The sequence below is a fragment of the Doryrhamphus excisus genome, linkage group LG22, assembly GCF_037039965.1.
Source record: "Doryrhamphus excisus strain RoL-2023G ecotype Guam linkage group LG22, RoL_Dexc_Guam_v1.1, whole genome shotgun sequence".
NCBI lineage: Eukaryota > Metazoa > Chordata > Actinopteri > Syngnathiformes > Syngnathidae > Doryrhamphus > Doryrhamphus excisus.
In genome coordinates, this window is record NC_136378.1 from 10,084,642 (window position 1) to 10,110,145 (window position 25,504).

General features: G+C 40.5%; 2 protein-coding genes across 7 annotated transcripts; one reads left to right on the forward strand and one right to left on the reverse strand.

The window, feature by feature from the left end:
• Nucleotides 1-18: 18 nt before the first annotated feature.
• cdhr2 (cadherin related family member 2) lies at nucleotides 19-13,117 on the reverse strand. Of its 4 annotated transcripts, XM_058062898.2 has the most exons (32): nucleotides 12,953-13,117; nucleotides 11,633-11,713; nucleotides 10,055-10,111; nucleotides 9,912-9,971; nucleotides 9,705-9,844; nucleotides 9,558-9,608; nucleotides 9,394-9,483; nucleotides 8,739-8,828; nucleotides 8,500-8,622; nucleotides 8,256-8,402; nucleotides 8,077-8,152; nucleotides 7,893-8,002; nucleotides 7,538-7,759; nucleotides 7,303-7,452; nucleotides 6,980-7,144; nucleotides 6,839-6,900; nucleotides 6,521-6,764; nucleotides 6,171-6,410; nucleotides 6,017-6,086; nucleotides 5,362-5,943; nucleotides 5,210-5,281; nucleotides 4,323-4,372; nucleotides 4,101-4,252; nucleotides 3,917-4,013; nucleotides 3,757-3,845; nucleotides 2,313-2,384; nucleotides 2,030-2,165; nucleotides 1,709-1,830; nucleotides 1,507-1,620; nucleotides 1,343-1,426; nucleotides 488-551; nucleotides 19-408 (listed from the first exon to the last, which is right to left on the reverse strand). In XM_058062898.2, exons 3-32 carry the CDS (start codon nucleotides 10,107-10,109, stop codon nucleotides 259-261), a joined length of 3,879 nt encoding a protein of 1,292 aa, XP_057918881.2. In that variant the 5' UTR covers nucleotides 10,110-10,111; nucleotides 11,633-11,713; nucleotides 12,953-13,117; the 3' UTR covers nucleotides 19-258. The 4 variants fall into 4 exon arrangements, with proteins under 4 accessions (XP_057918881.2, XP_078644315.1, XP_057918878.2 ...); XM_078788189.1 differs by lacking the exon at nucleotides 12,953-13,117 and having other exon boundaries at nucleotides 19-405; nucleotides 11,633-11,863; XM_058062895.2 differs by lacking the exon at nucleotides 12,953-13,117 and having other exon boundaries at nucleotides 11,633-11,863.
• A 1,412-nt stretch (nucleotides 13,118-14,529) lies between these two features.
• On the forward strand, nucleotides 14,530-24,896 carry rnf44 (ring finger protein 44). Of its 3 annotated transcripts, XM_058062906.2 has the most exons (12): nucleotides 14,530-14,637; nucleotides 14,712-14,841; nucleotides 19,218-19,410; nucleotides 19,501-19,723; nucleotides 19,847-20,014; nucleotides 20,537-20,710; nucleotides 20,814-20,975; nucleotides 21,096-21,211; nucleotides 21,343-21,430; nucleotides 21,875-21,996; nucleotides 23,402-23,501; nucleotides 23,575-24,896. In XM_058062906.2, exons 3-12 carry the CDS (start codon nucleotides 19,304-19,306, stop codon nucleotides 23,635-23,637), a joined length of 1,323 nt encoding a protein of 440 aa, XP_057918889.2. In that variant the 5' UTR covers nucleotides 14,530-14,637; nucleotides 14,712-14,841; nucleotides 19,218-19,303; the 3' UTR covers nucleotides 23,638-24,896. The 3 variants fall into 3 exon arrangements, with proteins under 3 accessions (XP_057918889.2, XP_057918888.2, XP_057918890.2); XM_058062905.2 differs by lacking the exons at nucleotides 14,530-14,637; nucleotides 14,712-14,841 and adding an exon at nucleotides 16,003-16,394; XM_058062907.2 differs by lacking the exons at nucleotides 14,530-14,637; nucleotides 14,712-14,841 and adding an exon at nucleotides 16,004-16,394 and having other exon boundaries at nucleotides 19,847-19,966.
• The last annotated feature ends 608 nt before the right edge of the window (nucleotides 24,897-25,504 follow it).

The window sequence follows — 25,504 nt, forward strand, 5'->3', positions numbered from 1 at the left end:
AAAATTAAACCACTGAAATCACACCTTGATTGTTTTATTTCAACGGCATTCGCAAAACCATAAAAAAAAACAGTGAGAGAACCATTATTTAACAAAAACATTTAAATAAATGCATTTTGGCACAGTGACATTTAGTGCTGTTTTTCCTCTAAATGAATACTAACACGAGTTAGTATCAAGTTAAGATTGTCAATTTGGTTATGTGATTGCAGAGAGGTCACATGTGTCCGAGCCCTCTGGTCAACGTCTATCATGATATCATAGGTCTGTGGTGTTGAATGCAGGGTTGCTGATACCCACTCGATGATCGTCCGAGCCTTTCTTTTGGCTCCGGTGAGCCAGAGCAGCACCCAGAGGCTCAATGTACTCTGGTGGGCCATTGTCTTCCTCTTCACCCTGGACCATCTGCTGATGAGAAGCATTTCTTATTAGATCAGTAGGATGCTACACAAGAAAAAGGAAGGGAGCTTGCAAAGTGTAGATGTACCATAACAGGTTTTGTGTCCTTGTCAGATGTGTTCATGTAGTCGCTATAGTCCAGGGAGTCAAGGCTTGGAGAAAGACAGCAGAAAATGATCACAAATACACACTTGTACTGTATCATCAGTCATCTGAAGCTCTAATAGATTATACACAGCTTTTGCACCCTCTAATACAGGGTGGGTGAATATTTTGACTCATGGGCCGAATTGTGTTTTTATTATTGTGTCAATAATGTTTCATTGTGGTGCACAACTTATAAAAGGCAAAGTGCAAAGTGCAGATTTCCATGCAACGTCATGATCTATGTAGGAAAACAACCACAAGAAATGATAATCATTTCATCTTTATTTGAGATTCTCATGTGATGCCACAAAAATTACATGATATCATTATGGCAGTCTTTTCATTTTACATGGGGCAAGTTTGGGCAAGTAGTTCTCACCTTAAGGATTCCCCATGGGCAAGTCATTTTTGTTGTTAATGTAGAACCCTGCTATGTCATTTAATTTTACAGTTTTGTTGTTTTTTTTTAACTAAATAAGACATCCGTCATGTTGCTAGTTTGTATGTTAAAAGTTGAAATACTTGGGGCCGGATTCAAACGCTTGGTGAGCCGCATGTGGCCCCCGGGCCGTAGTTTGCCCACCCTTGCTGTATTATGTTGACTTGTTCCCGGCTCCACCTCTCTAAGTATTTAAGTCGCCTCCCTGGGAAGGTGTTCTGGGCATGCCCAGCCAGGAGGAGAGACACGCTCTCCTACAGCGCCAAAATAGAGCGCCACATAGAGGTGTGCCTTGTGCATTACATAAATATGATATGTATAAATATGATTGGTGTCTCGGTGGAAGGTGCTGTTTACCTGACTTTATCAACATCTGAACTTTCTTCATCTATGTCCAGGACCATGGTTGTGTCGATGTTGAGGTTGAGCACAGGGTTTGCCCTGCAGGTGAAAAATGACGACATTGAGTTAAGAATAAGGCTTATATGTCAAGATAGAATTATTGATTGACATCTACTGACCCCTCCATGGTGTACTTGTTGGTCCCGGGCACCACAGGGCCGCTTTTGAGGTTGTCAGATGCCACCATGGTTGCAGAATTCATGGCTTTTGCTGCCTTGAGCTTCCTTCTGTAACTGGAGTGTGAAACAAGCCGATTAATATAATGGCCTGCTTTGAGAAGACACACCAACGGTCTACACTGGAACCTTTCAAAGTCCTTACTTCCTGCGAGTGCAAACCAGTGACGTGATGAGAACAATCAGAACAATGATGAGACCTGTAACGATGCCGATCAAGGGGTACATGAATGGGTCAGACTTTGGAGGCTCCACTGAGGAACCAGCCTGGAAAAAAGCGGAAAAAATTATCCCATTAAATTAAGATGGAATTGTATAGTCCAGAGTCAGTTGGGATAGGCTCCAGCTCATGGATAGATGGAAAGTTTTTCCCTGAAAACAGGACTTGTTTTGGAGCAAAACAGAGACAACAGATAAACAATAAATTAGCCGGAAAAACATCTCATAAAATAAAATCCATACTTACAATGTACATGAGGCCTAACTGCTCCAATGCAAGAGCGTGCTGGGGAATGGAAATCATCACTTGCACTTCATCTGACATTATAGCCGTCCCATTGGGATAAACAAAATATGCCACCATGACACTGCCGACTGCAGCCCTGTGAGTGTATTACAAGACATTTTTTTCAGTATGATTTAATAACATTATACCCTCAACATCTTTAAAGGAGCACTTGCACCCCCTACAGCATAAAATTGGTTTTGAACTTTAATGAGCTGTTCATTAAAAAAAAAAAAAAACTCACCTGGATTCTTCTGAAGTGTCCTCACGGATTTCAACAACTTCAACGATAGCTTTGGTGGCAGAAGTAAGTGCCCTGGAGAAATGAGAAGACTTAGCCACATCAGAATAGCTAAAAACATTCAAATGCTATTACAATGATAAATGTCAATCAAAACAAACAAAAACTATTTGTTTATATGCATGAAAAGTGGATCCCCCTCACTTTCAGAATTCAGCATTCATGTCGGCAATATGGTAGATATTTGGTCGACATTTTAGAAATAGTAATTTTTTTCACAAACACAAACACATCATTGCACTTTGTTTCGCAGCCTTTGAATGCAACATATTGTGTGCAGGGATGCAAAAGTTTGACTACAGAAGCATGAGCCTCTATTTTTCATCATTTATCATCCTCATTCATTAGCAGTGAGTATGTTTTCTATACTTTAAACCAGGGGTCTCAAACACGTGGCCCGCGGGCCAAATGTGGCCCGCTGAACACTAGTTTGAGGCCCCCGCCTGGATATGAAAGTTTAATGTTAGTGCGGCCCGCGCAAATTTGATAAGATGCTGTATGGTATCATGTACCCAGAAAAAATTATTACGTTTGATTAATGTTCATGTTAAAGGTTAAATAACTGTTAATAGTTATCCTCCCTATCTGTGTGGAAGTGGTACGTTTTTGGCTATTTAAGTTTAAAGGAAATAACTTGAAGGCTACCGTTTAGGTCGCTAGCTCTCTAGTTTGCGAGTTAGCATGTGTCTCAAGACCCTGCAGTTGCGCAATATGTTGTAAATAAAAAAAAGTATAAATGTGACTATAGTCGTGTTTTGTCATGTCTACAGGGCTCTAATAATGCTTTGTTCATTTTAATCTGAAAAAAATAATTTGTCTACCCACCAACTATTTGTGGTTTCTTAAGTTTTTATTATTTGCCGTTTTATTATTATTATTATTATATTTATTTATTACTGATTTATTTTCTTTATTCTTGATTTGTTTATTTATTTTTCATCTTATTTTGTGCAGAAAAATAAAAATTAAGATATTTGAGAACAGTGGAATGTTTTATCGGAGCTTTTATTGTAGAAAATCGGAACCAAAGCACTGAAAAAGTTTGTATATTTTTCTGTTTTTAATAAATGCATTTTTTTTTTTTTTGGAAAACCTGATGCGACCCAGCCTTGCCCAGACCCTAGCTCCAGTGGCCCCCAGGTAAATTGAGTTTGAGACCCCTGCTTTAAACAAATTTAAGAAGTGTGTGATGCTTAGTTAGGCCTTAAATCTGGATTATGTCACCTATGAACAATGGCAGTTGTTGTAATATAATCTAATAATTACAACAGTTGCTTTTTGTTGATCCAAAATTGGAGGAGAACGTCAACATCTAGCCAGCAGGAGGGCTCGAAGGAGGTGGAGAACGAGACTTGTGTCAAAAATTCACATTTTTATGTCCACATACCTGATGATGGCAGGTTCATTTTGTTCCACTTCCGCTTTAGTTTTTCTAAATTGAAGTTCAACTTTATACGATTGATCAACAGTGAAAATCTGCAATATCAAAATAAGATATTTTGCCAAGGTTTAGTACATATTTTCCTGTCGCATGCTTCCATTCTCACCTCCAGTGTAGTGGTGGTGGCGAGGCCGCCGGTGTCAGTTGCGGACACTGTTACTAAATATTTCCCTTTCACTTTCTCATCAAGACCCCCGGTGGTTCTGTATCCAGGAGGTAAATACACACGTTTGTGAGAAGATCCAAACACGCTCAGTATAAAGTGAGACACGGAGAAAAGATATTCTCACTGAATGATGCCAATGTATTCATCCTTTTGCTGTGTGGTGACTGCCTCAAACAGAAGCTTGGTGACACTTGTATGATTGTTGATGTCTTCAAATTTCACTTCAGCTACTTTAAACTCGATCTGCGCGTTGATTCCGGTATCACGATCTCTTGCCTGTTAAAGAAGGAAAAGCAGAATGTCCTCATACTGTCATTGTGCTCATTTGAATTTCCTTTATACTCACAGTGACACCCCCAACTGACGTCCCCTTGTTTGCACTCTCTGACACCACAACTGAAGAAGGAAGAAGGACAATCTTGATTTATTTTCTATAAATAGATTCAACTTCCAGTTTTTGTTGGTGACAGGAAGTAGGTGCGAGTGTTATTATGTGCAACTGTGAACACATGCTGTGAACTTGGGATGAGCGAGTACGCCACTATCTGTATCTGTATTTGTTCACCCATCTAAATTATGGATGGGTGGAGCATTACCCCAAAGTGGGCGTGGTTTAAGTCTGAAATTGGTAAGGATTGATCAGAAGTAGCCATGTTTATTGTTTATTATACAGCTACTGAGTATGTGTGTAAGTGATCTGTGAGACTTTATTATTTAATTATTTTTGTAATAATCTGTTTGAAGATGCAAACAAGGAAATATTCTGTCCTTGTTCACTGTATTTTTGTTTTAATCAAAAGCATCGCATTCAGTACTACAAAATGGTACCGCTTTGTTGTACTCACAACAACCTTGTCAACCAAAACAATGTAACAGTCTGACTCACTGTGTCATCTTATGATGAACACTTAACTCATCATACAGCAACTTAACACTCAAAAAGTGTACCTGACAAATATACATACATGTAGCAATATGAGTTTCAAATGAAAAAAACATTTTTTTTTAAGTTTTCCATAATGCATTGTGTCTACGCAACGTCAGCCTCCCTTTGGGTTCCTCTGGCTTCCTCTGGTGGACAATTAAATATACACCGGTGTGCTTATACACCCATATTTCTCTATCCGGAAAATGTAAGGAATCCGAAGCTACATTTTGATGTCGATTTGCAAAACACACTAACCAAGGTTCCATTGTATTACTATATTTGCTTCATAACATGCAATATCTCACCAAATACGGAATCCGAGAAGATGAATTGCGGTGCATTGTCATTGATGTCTTCAATGTTGATCACCACTTTTCCTGAAATATGTCAAAGAAAGTCACAAGGAAGGATGATTTGGACTTGCTGGCATTTGTGATCTTAATGTTTGTCAGCAAACCTGTACTGTTGTTGTCCCCCTTCTCAGTATACTCATCGATCACCTGAACCTCCATCTGCGCCTGGTCGCAGAGCTCATAATCCAGCGTATGTTCAGGGTTGACCGTGACTTCCCCTGTCTTTTGCTCCAGCATGAACCATTCACAAGGTGACAGAGAGCCATTGCATCTGCATTTCAGGGAATCCATCTTGTAGATCAGAGAGTGGTTTCCGTCTTTATCATTTGCTGTAACTGTCCCAACAGCCTCATCAAGAGTGCTGTTTTCCTTTACTGAAAAAGTCATAGATTGCTCAAACTCGGGTGTTTCATCATTCACATCCAACACGTCCACCTCCACCATCACCACTGCTTTTTTCTGCTCCAGATCTGTGGCTTCTACACGTAGCATGTAATTTATTTGAGCGCTCTCATAGTCCAGCTCAACGTCTGGGTCCACGATGATGTTTCCAATGTAACCTTGGTCTTCTGAAGAGGTGCGAATGATAAACCTGCCAAAAGTCCCGTCAACGATTCGGTAGGATATGCGATTGAAGTCTGTTGTTTGATCCAAATCTTCAGCGAGCACCGATCCCACAGATGCTCCTGATTGCAGGAAATTACACTCCATTAAGAACTTTCCATCAAGAACACTCAAAATTTAAAAAGTCATGCTCACCTTTTTCCCCTTCTTTGACACTGAACTTGTATGAGGCGTTTTTAAATTCTGGTGCATTATCATTGACATCCTGGAATGTATAAAAATCAACCATTAATGTTCATAAGGACTTACAACATCGACACCAACAAAGCTCAACCTGGTGCAGACGTACCTCCACATTGATGATCACATTGACTGTGGTGGACAGTGGAGGTATTCCCTTGTCCGTGGCAGTAACAGTGAGCTCAATTCTCCCCTTCAAAGCTGCATCCAAAGCCTCGCGGTCCAGTTCAACTCGATTTCTCAGTACACCAGTATCAGGGTCCATTATGAAGTAGTCGCTGTAATTGCTCGTCGTTATTGTATACATGATTTCACTGTTTACTGTGTCTGACTCATCGGCATCAGTCGCCTGTGCAAAGTGGAGGAAAACTTTTTTTTTTAACCCATACATCGTTCTCTGCTGGGGCATTGCCCCACTTGCTCCAAGGCAAAAGTGCAAAAGATCTTGAAGTTGTTTACCTCTATTTGAAGTGTAAGCTCTGCTCCCTCTTCTACAAACTCCTGATAATATTCTCTGTTGATGACCGGATGTTGGTCATTGATGTCCGTCAAAACGAACTCCAGATACGCGGTGCCCACGTTGCCACCTGAGTCTTTGGCCTGCAAAGTGGCCGAGTACAAAGATCTGACTTCACGATCTAACAGCGTCTCATTTTTCACATAAAGCTCCCCCGTATGTGGATTCACATCAAAATATGTCCGTCTGAAACACACAAAAATAGAATAATGGGTAAAAAAAAAAAATGTGACTGAAGCGCGGTTGATATGGAGACGTACATGCTTTCCGGAAGAAGCATGTAGGTGATGTTGCCTTGGTCCATTGTATCAAGGTCAGTTGCCTGGAAACAAGCGTGCTCTTTTTAGTACATTGCTATGTTACTCAAGGGTTCCGATTGAGTTGCAGCTCAAATGACTTACAGTGATCGTATCCACTGGAGTTCCAGCAGGAGAGTGTTCGGGTACCTTCAAGTCTAAGTATGTACCCTTTGGGAATATTGGGCTGTTGTCATTGGTGTCTGTAATCATGACAGTAACTGTGGCAGTGGACACAAAGCTACTTTGTTCTGGATCGCTGGCGATCACCTGCGTTGTGACAAAGTAAACGCTATGTACTGCTTCAAATATGACTCAATTTGTGTACTCACAACACAATTAAACTTAAGTCTTAACTTCAGTCAGAATAAAAGTACATTGTTCACTTCAAACTGCAAAATCTTAAGTCGTTTCTTTACTAGTCTTACCTGTACAACCATTTGCTGTTTATCTTCGTAATCCAGTTTCTGAGGTTGTTTGACCACAAGTTGAACAACGCTATCCGACATAGTAAACTGGGGTTCAACAGAAAATACGTCCTTGTCTTCTCCCGCCAATGTTAGTTCAATGCTTTTAGTCTGTTACAGGACATAGTTGGTTTTTATTTGACCATAAACAAAATTCTGTGTGACAAATACTGTACAGTAGATTGTTTGTTTTTACCTTATCCAGGTCCTTGACCATCATGTTTATGGGCACACTCGCCAGTAGATGTTCGGCTATGTCCCCTGTGAAGTGACTAGCTTTGGTACAGGTGTTCTCCTCTCCTGAGCCTTCACACTTGTAAAACTCTGGCTTGTTATCATTGACGTCAGTGATGCCGATCTGTACTTTTGCTGTGGTGCTGGCGAATACTCCAAGAATGTTTGGCTGTGACTCAGTGGCCTGAAGTCCCAAAGCATGGCAAAAAGTTATATAACACACAGACAATTTAATATGACTGTGTATATTGACATATTAAGATTCTAAAATAGGCTGCAGTATATTTTCATAACTTTAAAGCACAAACAATATATACCTTGATCGTCATGGTAACAGCATCACCAATAGCTTCTCTGTCAATTGTTGACATTACATGTATAATGCCGCTGTCGCTCGAGATTTTAAAGAGACCATCTGCAGTGGAGTCTGCCAATCATGAAGGGGAAATACACATAAGGCCATTGATTGACAGCGAAGAGTAAAGATGTTAGTAATGTTACCTTCAATGCTGTAGATGATCCTGTCATTGATGTCTATGTCTGGGTCAATGGCTGTCGCTGTAAAGACAGATGTGTCCTATCAAAGAAAACACATTTCATCATTTCAGTTCTTGAATGCAATACAAGAGAAAAAAATAATAATTTTTTTCATTGCTAAATGCTGATGAGAAGGAACTCACCACCGGCGAATTCTCCTCTACGTTTGTGATGTAGGGGAGGCCCAGAAATGTGGGGTTGAGATCAGGGACATCCTCGACGTTAATGAAGTAAAAAGCAATGTTGGATAAATATTTAACATCACTGTGGAAACATTTTCCCCCTCCATCCTGGAATGGACAATTAATTTAACAAGACATTACGTATATATACACCCCTCACCAAAAGGTTTGATCAGCTGATGAACAGCCTATTTCACGTACTCACCGTTGCATTGATCTTCAGTCGATAGTAAGAACTCAGTCCGGTGTAATTTAGGGCCCCTTTCAATTGGACTTCACCAGTTGTGGGAACAATATTAAACAGGCTCGATCCATGACTTGGAGTAACCTGGAAAACAGCATTCAGGGTGAAAATAAGTATTGATCATGTCAATTCATTTTTTGTGTTTGATACCGATTTTCCCCTATAAGGTAAATGTACCAAGATTTGCAGAGTATACTCACATCATCAATGGTGTATCTAACTTGACCGGCATATGAAATGTCATCATCTGTGGCCTGTACTTTAAATAGAGAAGTACCTGTTGGGGTATTCTGAGAAATGGATGAAAAAAATTCAATGATTAATAATTATAAAATGTCAAATTAATCCATTGATTGTGACTAATTAATTACAGTCATGTACTTATTAATCTGGAATCTTTTTTATCTGTTGGGCTTCTGTGATAGAGTAGGTGGGGATGGAAAACAAAGGTAAATCACACCCTGAAGTGGACATTGACTGGCTGTCATAGTGTTTGGTAAGCTCCCACTCTATAGTTGGGAGGGCAAGGTGAGGAGCGGTGAAAATGAAAGAGCATGTGAGAGTTCAAGGTCAAGTGAATGGGAAAGTTCTTTGTAAGAAGGAGTTTTGTTGTTCCATTTTAGCCTTCCACATCAACGCAAAACACATAACCACATGTACAGCCACAAATGATGTTAGCAGTGAAAACATTAGCAATTTAGGAAGCCAGACTCTTTACCAGACAAACTCAAGGAGAGCATCCTGCGTACGAGCAAGTCTATCTATCTTAGAGACCCCAGGAATGCACCGACACACACTAAGTGCTCATTTCTGTTATTCACAATGTAGTCAGCCAATAAAAGATGTCAAACATACCTCTGGTACTTTAAAGTCATTACTAGACTCCACAAAGTTGGGTCTATTGTCATTGGCGTCCATTAAAAGTACATTTATTTCTCCTGGTGTCTGAAACACAGTGTACAATATACTCCGTGAATATGATCAAATAAAAAAAATAACAATATTTTAAATTTACTTACATCATTGGGGCCATCTGAAACCCAAACTCCAAGTGGCAATAAATCGCTAACCTGGAGAAAAGAGATTAATTGCATTGCAAAAACTTATATATAATTATTATATTGTAATAAATGACATGAAACCAGATGTGATTGTTATTGTCATACTTCTCGGTCAAGCTTCCTTGCAACGAATACATCTCCTGTATTACGGTCAACAGTGAAGTATATGGCATTGTCCCCATCAAGCGAATATGTCAGTGGATCATTCTCCTTATCTGTTGCTTCAATTTTGAACGCAAAGGAATCTGTGGAGATGTTGCCGTTAGAAATGCATAATAGCAATAATGATGATGATGTTAATGAAACACGTACCTACAGGCGTGTCTTCGCACACTTTAGCAAGCACAGTGCTGATTGTGGGACTGTTGTTTGCTGAAAAATACACAGTTATAACGTACAAGTTATAGTATGTGTTGCATTGCTATGATAAATAACTTGCTAACACCGGTACACACCACGAGTTAGGCTGATGAGACACAACAGCAGGAAGCCTCTAGGGATCCACTCCATAACTGCAAAATACAATCAAAGTAAACTTCTTGAAATACGAGTTCGGATTCGGATAAATCCTCTTCCGTCCATCTACTGTACCATTAATCCTGCCAGTCAATATCATATGTTTCCACCACCATTTTGTATTCATTGTATGAGAGTCAAGTATGTTCGGTGAGACTCACAATCACCAGACATGATCGCCGGAACAGCACGTTTTAATGATCTTACAACAGGCGCAATAATGCCTAATAAAAACACAGTCTATTGTTAAGACCATAACCCACGCCAAGCTGAAACTCAACTCTGAACCCAACACTTCCTGTCCGTCACTCTGCTACTGTATGGAATACATTTCTAGCAAGACACAAAATCATAAATGTCTACTATATTGGGTAAAAGGCGTGTAAAGGTGACTATAGGGGTGTTAGTTCATATCTAGAGGTCTCTAATAAATAATTAAACAGGTTTTCTCTGCTAAGCTATGAAAACACATATGAAAAATAAGCAATATAACTTTGCAGAAATTCACTTAGCACCGAACAAGTGACCACTATAGACAAAGGATTCCATTCCAGTGGCATCAAAAGCCCTGATGAGCTGTAAATGTAATTCTCACTGCTTATTCTTTATGGTATGTTTATTCAAACAGCAATATGAAAAAAGCCTAAGCTTGGTGAGAAAGCGACCAATGTCGCCGTTATAAACATAAGGACAATTCTGAGAAAGGTAAATCCTCCATGAATCCAATCATTATTTCTCTAACCCCAATATTTTGAGCTAAAAAATGGACAAAGGGCGTGTTAAGCTATCACAACCTATGCGTCATAGCTGGGTGGGGTTGAGCTGAGATGTGATAATACGATAAATATCGGACTCAGTTATGATGTCATAAGGATAACATTCAAAAGTAGATCGGATAACCAATATTTTTTTTTAACGCGCCAACAAGGCAAGATTATCAGTACTGTACTGGTGAGCACATCAAGCACTCCTTTTTCCTGCCTGTGACGTTAACAGCCTGTCATAACTTGTAGATAAACATTCAGTTTCAGAGGAAGACATTTTGCATGCTGGTTGCACCAAACGTGACGCAAACGTTCTGCGAAGAGAAAAAAAAAACATTGTGCTTCGACACTGTAAACCTTGCCATCCACCTGAAACACCAGCATCACCATGATGCCTGGGAACTAGGGTTTGTTCGTATTGTCGTGGCGTTTGACAAGTGCAAAAATAGTTTGCCTGAGACGACATGAAACTGTGATGATGCTGCTTTTGTTGATGAGTAAACCCTTTGGAGCCACCGTTTGTATTTCTGAACCGCTGCTATTTTTTATGTTTTGTCAACAGTAGAGATGCCAGTACTGTCAAGTATTTGATACTTTTCTCATCAGAGTCGATATGTGGTATCCATCGAATAGTTCCTGACCTGGTGATGTTCAGTTATCAGTTCATGTCTGAGCTAAAAGTAAGAATTCCGAGGCTTTAATCTTATTCCCTGTGCCGCGCATATAAATCCGGAATACTGAAGTGAGACTTACCTGGCGACGCACGCAGAAGGCTTTTCTCCCTCCGATGATCTGAGGGGACCTTTGGCTCTTGTTACTTCAAGTGATAACAGTCTAACGGTTGTAAATATAAATGATTAACAATGCAATGACGTGTCAGCAAACCTCCTCCATGAGCACAGCGGCAATAAAGACACTCCGAAATATTTGACTAAACATAGAAGCGAAGCTCATCAACTTCTTTCACGCTGTGGGTTGGGAATCGTGAGAGTCGGACATTGTGAGCAGGGCTACATGGCACCGGTCCATACTGGGTCACTAGCATACATTGCGGTGTCGAGACAAAAGACGTACAATGGCCAAACCCAGTGGGAGCTTGGTCTTTTTTTACGGTGTTTTTCATCAGAAGCATTCTGCAGAAGCACTTGTCCGTGATAATGAGTTCTTCCCACTGAGGCACTTCTCCTCCCCCCTAATTAAAGAGTTTCACACAAATGATCTCTGCTCATTTATTTTTGTTTCAAGCAAAATCAGTGCTAAAGTGAGTTTCATGGCTGGTAGGAGCTGATACCTTTGAATTGGGTTAAAACGATAACAAGCAAAGAATAATATTGAAAAACATATGTGCTCTTACCTTTTATTTGTATATGAAATACAAAAGTTGTGATACTTTGTTGTAAAAGTCTCATCACCCTTTGGTGAGCTTGGATATACTGTATAATCCTCTATCTTGGCAATCCAATTCATTCATTCGGCAGGCTATAAAAATATATTTAATGCATTTGACTTGCTGCTCTCCCAAAAATGCAGGCCTTACCTTTCTGTGGAAGGACGGCAGTGACAAGCACAATCCAGCTCAAGCATGTCTCCTCCCCTTCAGGATGAGTAGAGTAGTGCAGTAGCTTTGTGTATGATATGGTATGATAAGACATTATGTAGCCAGTCATAGTGTACAATACATGTTTTGGCTAAGAAATATTTATAATATCTTTAATAATACATTTTATAATATCTGTAATAATACATTTTACTGCCTTTTTATCCTTTCTTGTGTCATTAAATCACATTAACTCGGAACTTTGGCTTTAACTGTACATAAAATTGGTTTCATTAGAATAGAATATGTAATATCAGAGTGTAAATAACAGACAATGTTTATTTACTTTGTAGCCAAGTTCCTTCATTTGCACAGTAGGAGGCTTTGTGTAAAATCAAACATCTGATGTTGTCATGTGCACACTATAAAAATAGAATACACTGACAATGATGAACAAGAGAATAAGTATGCCTTTAAAAGACAGGAATTCCTGTATTATCCTTGTCTTATCCAATAGACTTTGGTTTATAACTTACTGTGTTGAACATGCTGCCACTCCTGATCAAGCAATGGAAAGATGTTATATCAAATGGGCGTGAAGGTAGTAAAACACTGCTGAAAAAACAAGTCTTTTATAAGTGATCGGATTCGCAAAAATACATGATAATACATGATACTTGATAATAAAATAAATATATGACGCCACATGTAGGAGATTGGGAAAACTTGGGTTTGATTCTCCGCTCTGCATCTCTCTGTGTGGAGTTTGCATGTTTGTGCCCGTCTCCCTATGACTCTCGCCCAAAGACAGCTGGGATAGGCTCCAGCATACATGACCCTAGTCAGAATGGACGTAAGCCTGTGTTTCAATTCCCATCAACAACACTGACAGATGCCTTCGAATATATGGTAGAAATAGTCATCTCAATATATAAAATCCTCATCAGGTTAAAGGTACTAGGTACTTCTTGTCAAAGACATCAAAGAACTGAACACATTCAAAATTACATCATCTTGACAACAAGGAAAATTAAAAACACAACTCACAAAGAATAATGCAATCTCTGATGGAACAAAGTCCTTATTATAGTAGGGTCTCTTTCCGCTTGGATGTGACTGGTGTGAAACAGCGCCACCGTGAGGGCTTTTCTAATAAAGCAACCCAGCAATTTCAGCTTACTTGTCTTCATAGTGAGGAGCAGTGGCTCCCTCTGCTTGACTGCAAGGCACAGACAGGTCAGAGTCATTTCAGTATTTATCATTTCTTTTTAGAGATATTGCAGTGGTCCACTGTTCCTGAGGAAATTTTACATTTTCAGTGCAAAATATTAGTGTTTTACTGAGACTGGACTGTATCAAAGTTGTCCTGGGTTATATCAACACAGGATTCTTCATATTATTTGGCAATATAGTGATTAACATTCTATCTAGCCATCTCTGTGTTTTTCACAGAATAACTAATGAAGTTTTAATGGAGCTCAATGTTGTTTATACATGACCACTTTTAACTTCAAACCACATCAAATAACTAAATTGAATTTGATAGGTATTTTTTTATGGCTAAGACACCCGGAATGATATGCCTTTATTCGTCCCTCAGTGGGGAACATACATGAATAAAAAAATACAATATGAAATATCAACATGGACTATTGAAAAGTATGTGAACATCCCTCCTTTTGTCCTTCCCAGACAGTGTAAGGTAGGTTAAAGTTGTGCGTCACATCCTGTATATGTTGTATATATATATGAATATGTATATGTCTTGTGTTTGTGAGGTATGCATCACTGTGTGCAAAAAGCTACTTAAACCATAAAACGTTGGTTTTAGGTTGACTCTGACTACTTAATCGCCATGTTGCCAGGTTGTATTTTAAAAGGTCATATCAAACACTACGGAAGCCTCTGGCGGGCCGGATGTGGCACCTGGGGCCGTAGTTTGCCCACCCCTGCTGTATCCTGTTCAGTAACCAAAATAGAAAAAATACCTATTTCAACATAAAATCCTTGAAGTTTAATTCCAACAAAGGATGGTATTGGTAAAATGATTACGTCATAAATAATAATAATTCAAAGTAATTATTGATAAGGCGTAGAGTCCTCCATTCTTGACACTTGAAGGAAGTGCACAGACAAGACAAGCGTGGGTTGGATTACGCTTTTTTCCCAAAGCAGAAAATGGCGTGTGCAGAATTAAAGTGGGGCGTCGCAAAGACATAAAGTAATACCGATATGCAGATAGAACGACTTTTTACGTGCGGTGTTGCATGTTTTTGTTTTAATGTTTTTTAACAGCAGTGTGGTGAAATCCATGGAACGTTCCACGCAGGAACATCTGGCCACAGGATGCCGCGCTTTGCCAGACGAGATGTGAACATTACGAGGGGAAATATCAGCGATCGGATGTTTGCACAGTAACAATCAGGTAATTTTAATACATTCACTTTTTTGGTTGAGAGTGTTCGAAAGGCTGTCGGTGGCAGACGTGTTATTATGGCTGCCTGTCAGTGGGCTCTGCCTCCTTACTGCCCCTCCTTGTTTTGCTGCCACTGCGTGCGATGTTGTAATGTTTACATTTAGCAAAACACCCTTTTCTCCCCCAACTTGTCATTTTTCATGTGTGCAGGCGTTAAGAAGACCGGGGTAGGCTCCAAAGCATAGCAGAGACAATGCTTATGTATTGAAAATGGGCCTAATAGCAATGTAAATAAGGCCTAGCCATGTTTAGTAACATGCTATTAGTTCAACGTCGTGGACAATCCGCGTTGCATTAGCTGCTATATAAAAAGCACTCCTGAATCATTGCATTTAATGTAATGGAGGGCATTTACTGCCATGATCGTGCAAGTGCAATATTACATAACATTATAGTCAGGCACTCGCAGGACACCTTGGCTGCACAGAAAACCACTAGTTAACTGTCATAATCATCCACAACAAAACGGTTGTTAGAGATTATTTGACTTTATAATGCTGTTGTGGGGAATCCAGCAACAATGCATCGTGTTTTGTAGTCAGAGTGCACATCAAAAGGACACTTATTGCGTTATCCTATGTCATGGATCTTTTGTTACAAGTAACCAACACTCAAACACAACGCTAACGTTTGTGTTGCTATGTCGCAGTCATGGCTGTCTGGACGAGGGGTGGGTGGATCGAGACAAATATCGATAATGTCGATACCAATTGGAGTATTAGTATCGTGTTGATACTAACTCGGGGAGATTTGTGTTTTTCTGTTGTCTTGTTTAATTTCCATAAATTAATCTGAAGTTGTTGTTGTTGTGTTCATATTGATTTTTTTATCTTCAGTTACAGTATGCTAAAACGTTTACGTTAATGGGGACCGGAAGTCAGCTCTGTTGCCTGTATATTATGTCATTAGTGGTTGACTCTGTTCAGAGTTAGCTGCAAGTCTCTAAAATATTAATATAAAACACATGTATTTATTAAACACGTAAAATAAGCAGATATGCAAAAATATTAATCTTGGCGATACTGCCCTTGTATGTATTTGGTATCAGCGCGATACCAACATTAGCAGTATCCCTCACTCTTAGTCTGGACGTCTGCTGTCTGTTTTTGCCGCTCTCTGGTTGGTCAATCCACGACGGGGGCGTGTCCTGCCATAACAATGCTGTTTAAGGAACATGCACGCGGCATTAAGCACTTTGTTTAGTTTGTGATAAAAGAGACGGTTTAGTTTCTTTGAATGCTTTGAAGATAATTCGTTAGTACGTTAGCAGCCAAGGAGGGCGTCTCAGTCTCTGTGCAATAACGTTGTTAGCAGTTGAGCGTTAGCAACATCGTCGGGTGGACTTCTTGGCAAATATCCGTCGGAAGAAGCACGTCGAGGAACATTGTTGTATCTTTGGAGTGGTTTGAAGGTGGCCACATTGGAGGTGTAACTTAATGGGACACAACGTTTTGGAAACTGGAACGCCTCCCGTCTCCCCTCACGGCAAAGAAGCTACAAAAGTAAGATCTGAAGCTTGCTTGTTAGCTAACTTGTATTATGAGTCTAATAATGCCATGCTGCTGCATACGAGTACTCGTTTCTTTGGTGTATTTTAGCACAAGCAAAAGAGTCGAGTTTACAAGCTTGCTTACTCTCTCCTTGGTGGGAGCTGATGGACAAAGCATTAGCATAGCTTAGCTAACTTAGCTAGCATATCTCCTTCACCAGGGGACGTCGACTTGTTCCTGGCAATAAGGCGATCTCACGTGCCATCACGGCCATGTTACTAAATGTGTCGGTCGTGTGTGCAGAGCTTCGTGTGATGCGCTAAAAAAGCAGCGAAACCGTAAATTTGTGTCCTTAATGTCTGGAGGCGAGCGCCACAGCAGCTTTTGTTGTTGCTTTGTCTTAAGAGCACATGGCTTTCCGTGTTTTTGTTCAGCCATGTAACAGCGACCCCTATTTCTGCCCCAGCTATACCGCATTGCATGCATCTACCTCATAACTCCATTTTTGCCTCGCTTTGATCACCCTTGATTTTTTTATTATATGGTATTTATTTAAAAAAAATAGTATGTGTATATTTGTGTATTTTTGTACCAGAAATCGTTGTATGCTGTGATCGTCCAGTAGCATGTTTAATTTGACTACGGTAGCAGACAATAATGTGCTTAAAGAACCAACACTTTGGGTTCACACAGTCGGTCTTGGTCTGCTTGAAACGGATTGGAGTCCGTTTGGTTTTGCTAGCACCGTTTATTTAGACACGTGTGAACATAGTCCAGGATCAAACAGTCAGGCGGATTCTAATAGTCCCGAATGAGGCAAGTGTCAACACTGAATACGATGTCACCAAATGCAATCGTAACAAACGACGCATAGCAAAGCTGACTCAAAATCCAGTGTTTCCCATACGTTCATAAATAAATATAACGTCACCTATTAAGTGGAAGTGTCATTTCTGCTTCTGGTTTTGTTTGTACAATTCTCAGAAATGTCATTTCAGAAATATTTCAATGCATTTAATGGCTTATGTGAGATATTTTGATATACTCAGCATCAGACTGCTAACTGAATTAGCAATAATGGCTAACTTGCACCTAATGATTTTAGACTGTGTTGACACTTATTGTATGTTAATATATTTGCTGCCATTGTTTATAAGATACAGACATTGATTTTACTTGACAGAACAATAACAATAGCTTGTAGGCGTGTATTTCAGATTCTAATGCGCCGTGTGTACACTTCAAAGTCCACAATTCAAGTAAACTGAATCAAAGTGTTAGCATAACCTTTGTCTTTCTAGTATTTTGTTTTGAGATGGAAAATATTGAATGGGGCCTGTTGTTGCCAGTTGTACAACCTCAGAATACAACAAAATGCTCAGTGGAAATAGACTGATGTAAATCTGTCACGTTACATGGTATTTATTTGATCCCCTTGTGTGTTTTTTGAAGCCTAAAATGCATTAGTCTAGTCTTGATCTTTCATAAATATACCTCAAATTGTGTCGCAGCAGTAAGTCCTCCATTTATTGGTCTGTGCATTTCACACAGATCCCAGAAATTTACAAATTTAAAATGTGAATTTCTCTTGGAGATGCATAAAGTATCAATCAGAAGCATGACATTGTCATGTCACAGATAATGTGAATGACAACATCCGTATCAGTGTTTGACAAGCGAGTCTCCGGGGTTAAACTTGATCTTTCGGTCATGTCATATTTTAATATATGTAGTGAAGCCTGCCTTTTATACAAAGCTGTCCTTTGTGAGGTGATTTACACACAAGGTGGGCTCATTGAGCTAGTCCAAGGTGGTATCATGTCCAAGAAGTAGGTTTGTCTTTCTAGGGATGCATTACTTGTATGAATAATGAGCCACCTCATGATTCTGTTTGGCGATCCAAGCAGATACATACCGCTATGATTTCAAATAATGAATTGTGCTTTGTAATTTCTGGATCTGAGAATGTTCTGAATCACCCATGACTCGTACTATTGCAACATGCCTAGAACCCTGTGTGCAGTGTACTGTCTTGTCTAGTGTCCCTCTCTTTCCTTCACAGTGCGGTGGCAAACATTCAAAGGGTGAAAGATTGCTTCAAAACTGATGCACGTTTCAAAGATACACTACACAGCCAACAGACGCCTTGTCAGACGCATGCACAGTAGCGCTAGGTGGCAGAAGTCGACACCTTCGTTCTCACCAACGTTCTCTGCTGTACCATGTTTATTCCCCAACATTTGTTGTGTTTAAGTTACAGATCAGTTTGGCACAACTTATGTACATCTAAGCAGAAGCTGTGTTCAACACATAGTAAAAACACTATTGGTCAATGCTCTACACGCACTGGTATTGTGGAAGTGCTACAACAACACTCTGTTCTTCTTTTTGCACAGAATGAAACTTGCTAGTGCAACAGCCTTGCGTCATTTTGTTGTTTACTGTTGAGGTGCACATCAGTAGCTGAAAAGTGCTTCACTTAGCCCGACGCTACACCACGGCAGCTTTAATTGTATTTTCCATTTTAACTGCAACATTGCACGTTTGGATGCATACTGTGTTCATGTAATGGAACTACAATGCCTGTGAATGTGTTTATAACGCTTGTAGATTTTTCATACTGGGCTCTCGGATTCTCCCATCAGATTTAGGTGGAATGACCTAAATCTCACCGGTGCATTTTTTTACTCCCATTGAAAATATAATCGACGTGGGTGTGCCTTATTGAACTGAAGAATGGTTTTTACTTTCTTCCCCAACACAATTTGTTATGCCCAATTTCTGTGTGTTTTTGAAGTGCAGCCCTTAATTTGCCCATTGTTGTGTTTTTTTCAGGGTTAAGACAATCAAAGGCAACATTCAAGTGCCTGCACTGAGCAATTTCCTTTCCCAGAGCGTGACTCGTCTGCACGACGTCACCAATGCGACCATGGGAAGTAGCAGTAAATAGGCTGCCCGCAACAGCCCCCTTGAACCCGAGGAGGTTCCTTGGAGAGCCCTGTCACGTCCCTGTGCATCTCAGGAGAAGGTACAAGCACTCCCTGTTAAATTTTGGGTGTGCTCACACTGATCGTCATCATCTGATATCTTATGTATGTTTTACCCCCTCGTTTCTCAGCCCACCAGTGAGACGCCAGTGGGGGAGACGAGACAGACCTGTGCTGCACACCTCCCTTGTCCACGATGAGAATCTGCATCATCTGCTCTTCTCCCAACATCACCAACAGGTTCCTATAGATGAGTCCAGACAATTCAGCCACACCAGCACACCGCCACGCATGCTTCACCCTGCTGCCCACATGCCTCAACAGAACCCCATCATGGTGGATCTACAAGAGCAGGTAGCAATATTCCATCATATAGTGACGGGCACACTTTATTTGCTCAATGGTACCATACATTGTGTCAAGATGATACATATGTCCGATACATATCATTTCTATCCACTTGTGTTTTAACCCCAGATGCACCAGGGATCCGTTCCAATATCATACACTATTACAACGGTGACAACCCACGGGTTTCCCATCCACACTGGCCAGCACTTACCAGGGTGCAACGCTCAGCAGCTCCCAGCATGCTCGGTAATGTTCAGCGGACAGCTCTCTCTGCTCTGCTGCCTTCCTCCTCCTGTGAGTTTGAAAGGGAAGAGCCCAAATGTCAGTGGCTTTTATGTAGCACCCAATAGCAGCCATGCCGTCTTGTCTCTGTGCGGGATCTACTGATATGCTTAAGTGTGTGTCTGTGTTGATGATATGACAAGTGGCATGAATTTGTTGTTGGTGTAAACAACTCCACTTCAGCACTGTTTGATTTTGCTGGGAACATGGTGCTGTGGCAACAATGTCAGTGCTGTGGTTTTCTGTAATTTGTCATATTTGTTGATTACATGCTTTTAACCTGGTTGGGCGATGTGGCAAACATTTAAAGTCCATTGAAATTCCAGTTTCAATGCATGTGTTGTATTGAGCAGAGTAATGCTGCCATAGCAACGATTACAGATTAACATAAAACATTTGTCCCATCGCCCAACCCCACCCAAAACATATCTTAACTATGCATATTTGGTCAATATGGAAGTTTCCTCAGTTTTGAGTACAAAAATGAACGCTGCATAAAAATATACCCTTTCTTCTGCTCTTGTCTCCTCTCAGCTCATCCAGGCATGTACCATGCAGCACATGCCAATGTCCTATCAAGCCTTCCCACCCTTGATCTCCAGCGAACATTTTGTATTGCACCCAACCCCATCTGTACCCCCCCACCAGCCGCCGCACCTTACTCCTCTGAGCCAGTTTGTCCCTTTACAACCTCAGCACCCACGCATGGTGAGTCTGCGAACCAACGTGAATCATTGGCGCAACACGTGGTCACGGTTGTTTCCATCACAGCTAATAAAACCATTGTTTATGCATTTGCCCCCCCCCCTAGCCTCTACAGAGGGTAGAGAATGAAGTTGACCTAAGAGGGGACCACCACCCATTAGGAACCTTCTCCTACCCTCCCTCGCATCATCCACCAGCGCTGCCTCCTTCTCTGCCCATACAGTATCTTCCTCAAGAGCCTCTGCATCAGGAACTTCCCTTCGGAGTGGTAGGGCTGACGTTTATGCTACTATCTATCCAGTCTAGCAGTATAGAACCTCAGTTGAGGCTTCCATACTTGATAATTGCGGTACTCCTGTTTCTAACTATTAAATATCCAATTTACCAGCCATATCCCCACATGCTGCCCCGGCGAGCGAATGGACAGAGGTACCGGTTACAGCAGCCTCTCCCTCCTCCCCCACCGCCTCCATCCTACTACCCAGGCTTCCTCCCTTACTTCCTGTAAGTGAGCAGTCTTTACACCTGCAAAATAGCAATAGCTTTAGTCACTAGTGCGTTGTTTAGATAGATTTGTTGTTTGCAAATGCCTTATGCGGATTGGGCGTCACCGTGCTTACTCTGTCCCCATTCAGCTCAATGCTTCCTGTGCCTCCAACTGCTGTGGGCCCAGCCATCAGTCTTGATCTTGATGTGGATGATGTGGAGATGGAGAACTATGAGGTTGGTTGATAAGTCAGCTTCCGTAGATGATGTCATTGTCCAATTTGCATAATTAGCCATGAGGCTGAGTGGAGGCTTTCATAAACTCCCAACTCAGCATTTGTTTGTGGACGGATCAAACCTTTCTAGTTTGTGTCTTAAGAAATGTGTGACATGTCCTAGGATCCTAAGTGTGTGAATATATTTAATACTGTATCTTATTATATTGTAGTATTGAGGTAAGTTGTTGCTAGAGTACCTAGCATGCCTTGCAGGTACTTGGTAAATCACATAAAGTTATGTGTTAGTCTCATTCTAATGTGTTTGTGAGCAAGGGCAGACTAGTTGCATCAAATCTAAAAAAAACCCAACATAATGCCAAATCTATATATATATATCTAAATCATAAATCAAACCTTAATAAGTCTCCAATGGGAAGTAAATCCGGTGTCTGTTCTTTTGCAGGCTTTGCTGAACTTGGCCGAGAGGCTGGGTGAAGCAAAACCACGTGGACTCACCAAGGCCGACATCGAGCAGCTTCCATCCTACAGGTTCAGCTCAGAGAATCATCTATCGGAGCAAACGCTGTAAGCCTCCTTTACTTTTTTTTTTATACCGGGCTCACTTTACATCAAGGTACACAAAAATACACTACGTACCTGGGGGAATGATGTGGAACTAATGAGTAGTTACTGAGGATCTCAGGACTAAGGCACATTGTTTTTAGAGTATGTATTTACCCAGGAACTAATGAGTATTTGAACTAAGGCACAACATTTAGAGTAGTTACTGAGGAACTAATGAGTAGAGTATTTGAAGTAAGGCACAACATTTAGAGTAGTGACTGAGGAACTAATGACTAAGGCTCAATGTTTTTAGAGTACGTATTTACCAAGGAACTAACGAGTAGTTGAACTAAGGCACAGCATTTAGAGTAGTTACTGAGGAACTAATGAGGATCTAATGACTAAGGCACAATGTTTTTAGAGTGCATATTTACTGAGGAACTAATGAGTATTTGAAGTAAGGCACAACATTTAGAGTAGTTACTGAGGAGCTGAGTAGAGTATTTGAACTAAGGCATAACATGTAGAGTAGTTACTGAGGAACTAATGAGGATCTAATGACTAAGGCTCAATGTTTTTAGAGTACGTATTTACCAAGGAACTAATGAGTAGTTGAACTAAGGCACAACATTTAGAGTGGTTACTGAGGAACTACTGACTAAGGCACAATGTTTTTAGAGTGCATATTTATTGAGGAACTAATGAGTATTTGAAGTAAGGCACAACATTTAGAGTGGTTACTGAGGAACTAATGAGTAGAGTATTTGAACTAAGGTATAACATTTAGAGTAGTTACTGATGACCTAATGAGGATCTAATGACTAAGGCTCAATGTTTTTCGAGTACGTATTTACAGAGGAACTAATGAGTAGAGTATTTGAACTAAGGCACAACATTTAGAGTAGTTACTGAGGAACTAATGAGGATCTAATGACTAAGGCACATTGTTTTTAGAGTACGTATTTACCAAGGAACTAATGAGTAGAGTATTTGAACTAAGGCACAACATTTAGAGTAGTTGCTGACAAACTAATGAGTAGAGTATTTGAACTAAGGCATAACATTTAGAGTAGTTACTGAGGAACTAATGAGTAGAGTATTTGAACTAAGGCATAACATTTAGAGTGGTTACTGAGGCACTAATGAGTAGAGTATTTGAACTAAGGCATAACATTTAGAGTAGTTACTGATGCACTAATGAGGATCTAATGACGGAGGCACAATGTTTTGAGTCCATATTTACAGAGGGACTAATCAGTAGACTATTTGAACTAAGACACAACATTTAGAGTAGTTACTGAGGAACTAATGACTAAGGCACATTGTTTTTTAAGAGTACATATTTACAGTGGAACTACAAGTCCTAAAAAATGTACATCTCCCATTCATAGTATTTATGTACTTTGTGTTTTCTGTGCGTCCTCAGGTGTGTTGTGTGCTTTAGTGACTTTGAGTGTAGGCAGCTACTTCGGGTTTTACCCTGCAACCATGAATTCCACGCCAAGTGTGTGGACAAATGGTTAAAGGTAAGATAAAGCTAGAGCCAACTCCACGGCGTCGTCCCCATCCTCTAACGTCGCCTCTGTGTTTGACCTCCAGACCAATCGCACTTGTCCCATTTGCCGAGCCGACGCGTCGGACGTGCACCGGGAGGCGGAGTGAGCGCTGCGGCCGTGCACTGAACTAAAACCTAACCCCCGAGTTAGTCCTGAAGCTGTAGACGCCCGCCACTTGCCCTGCATCCTCCAGTAACTACAGCTAACAACCCACTCCCTAAATGATAAGCACTCCGGGATCCTCCCCTAGAGCCTAGAACTTGGTTTCTTCTCTGCCCTCCCGCCATCCTTCCTCCTCCTTCTCCTTGTTGCAGATTCCAAAGAGTTGTTCCATCCACGTATTATCTGCTGCTTTTGTTTACAGGGTCTGCCATTTGTTCAGTGGTGGTGTTCATGAGGAAACACATTGAACAAAGACTATTAGGGACACCATAGATGCATGTTTGTATCCTGCAATACTCATTTCCTCACTTTTAGCCTCCCGTGTTCAACCTGAGCTTGTAGACTAGGGGGAGAGATCCTCCTCGGGTGTGTGGGGGGGAAAAAAAAAAGATGTGACGACATCATTTCAAGGTCATTCATCTAGCATATCTGCACAAGTGCTTTCATCTACCCTGTCCTGTTCAGAGCCAATGTATTGTGTAACCACTGGATGCAGGGCGGCATGTTCGGATTTGCATGAACTGTCGATTCCGACTAGCAATATTTCAACCAAGCATTACCACCAAAACGATCAAATTTAAGAGAGTGGAGAAAAAAAAAATGCAAACGGCTTGCTTCGCTAGAAAGAGGACTGGGAGTCCTGACGGGCAAGGTGTGTGCAGACAGCAATACGTGCAGTGGCGAGCTTTTCAATGGACTTTTTTTATCTTCCTGTTTGAGGAAGACGTGGCTGCGTGTTTTTTTTTTTTGTTTGTTTGTGAGCCAAATCCAATATATAGATATACTTTTCAAGAGTTTAGATCGCCTTCTTATGACCTTGACAAGCACAAACCTATTATTACTAATGATGAAAAATACTGTGTCACCATTTTGGAAAATAAAAGTTTATTTATTGCTTTTTAATCTTAAATCTAAAAAACAAGAGTTGAAGGAAAGCGTTTGCAGCACTAACAATGTTTGGTATGTGTTTATACTCTGGTATTGTGGTCAGGTCATCCGCTTAATGGTGGTGTTTAAAAAAAAAACGACAAAAAAAGGAAAAAAGCAAGTGTTATGTATAAGTTTCGTGTGAATGCTTTTAGATATGAAGACAGAAGAATGTTGTAGAAGTCATGGTTGCACTGCGTCGCATGCCGGCCGTCTGCAGCCCAAAGTGACCCGCACGGGGTTCAAACGACGGAATGTGTTCGGTAGTGTGGAAAACACTGTTGGACTTCGATTTTTTTCCTGCTTGTGTTCACACTTAAAATAAAAAGGAACTGCTCCCAGTAAGCACTAACAAGGCCGTTGTAAGCGTTGCTTTTCCATGTAAAGGGAATCTTGCCTTTTTCTTTACTTCAGTGTCTTAAGTGAATGTGAGTCTTTGACATATGTGTGCCACCTTTTTAAAAAGACAAAAAAAGAAGCCATTTAATGAGTTCTACCCACAGCTTTCAGAGTTAATCTATGTGTACATATCTATCCGCAGGCTATATTGTACGTTTAAAAAAAATAAATAAAATCACTCAGGGCCACTCGGTGTATAAAAACAGGACAAGAGGAGTCTGTCAATGCCATGAAAAGGAAATATTTGAATCTGTCGGTTTTTCTTCTGGCCACAAACAAGTTTCATGTAATTCTAGTACATCAGCGGCATGTTTAAAAAAAAACACACACAAAAGAGGCAGTGTACACTGCGGGTCATTTACAAAGTTTGACGTTATTTGCTGTGGTCCACTTCTCAATGTGCACACTTTCGTAATTCACCCCAGAAGGTGTTTGCATGACTGTTCAAAACAGGATGAAAATAATCTTTGGGTTGGGGGGGGGCT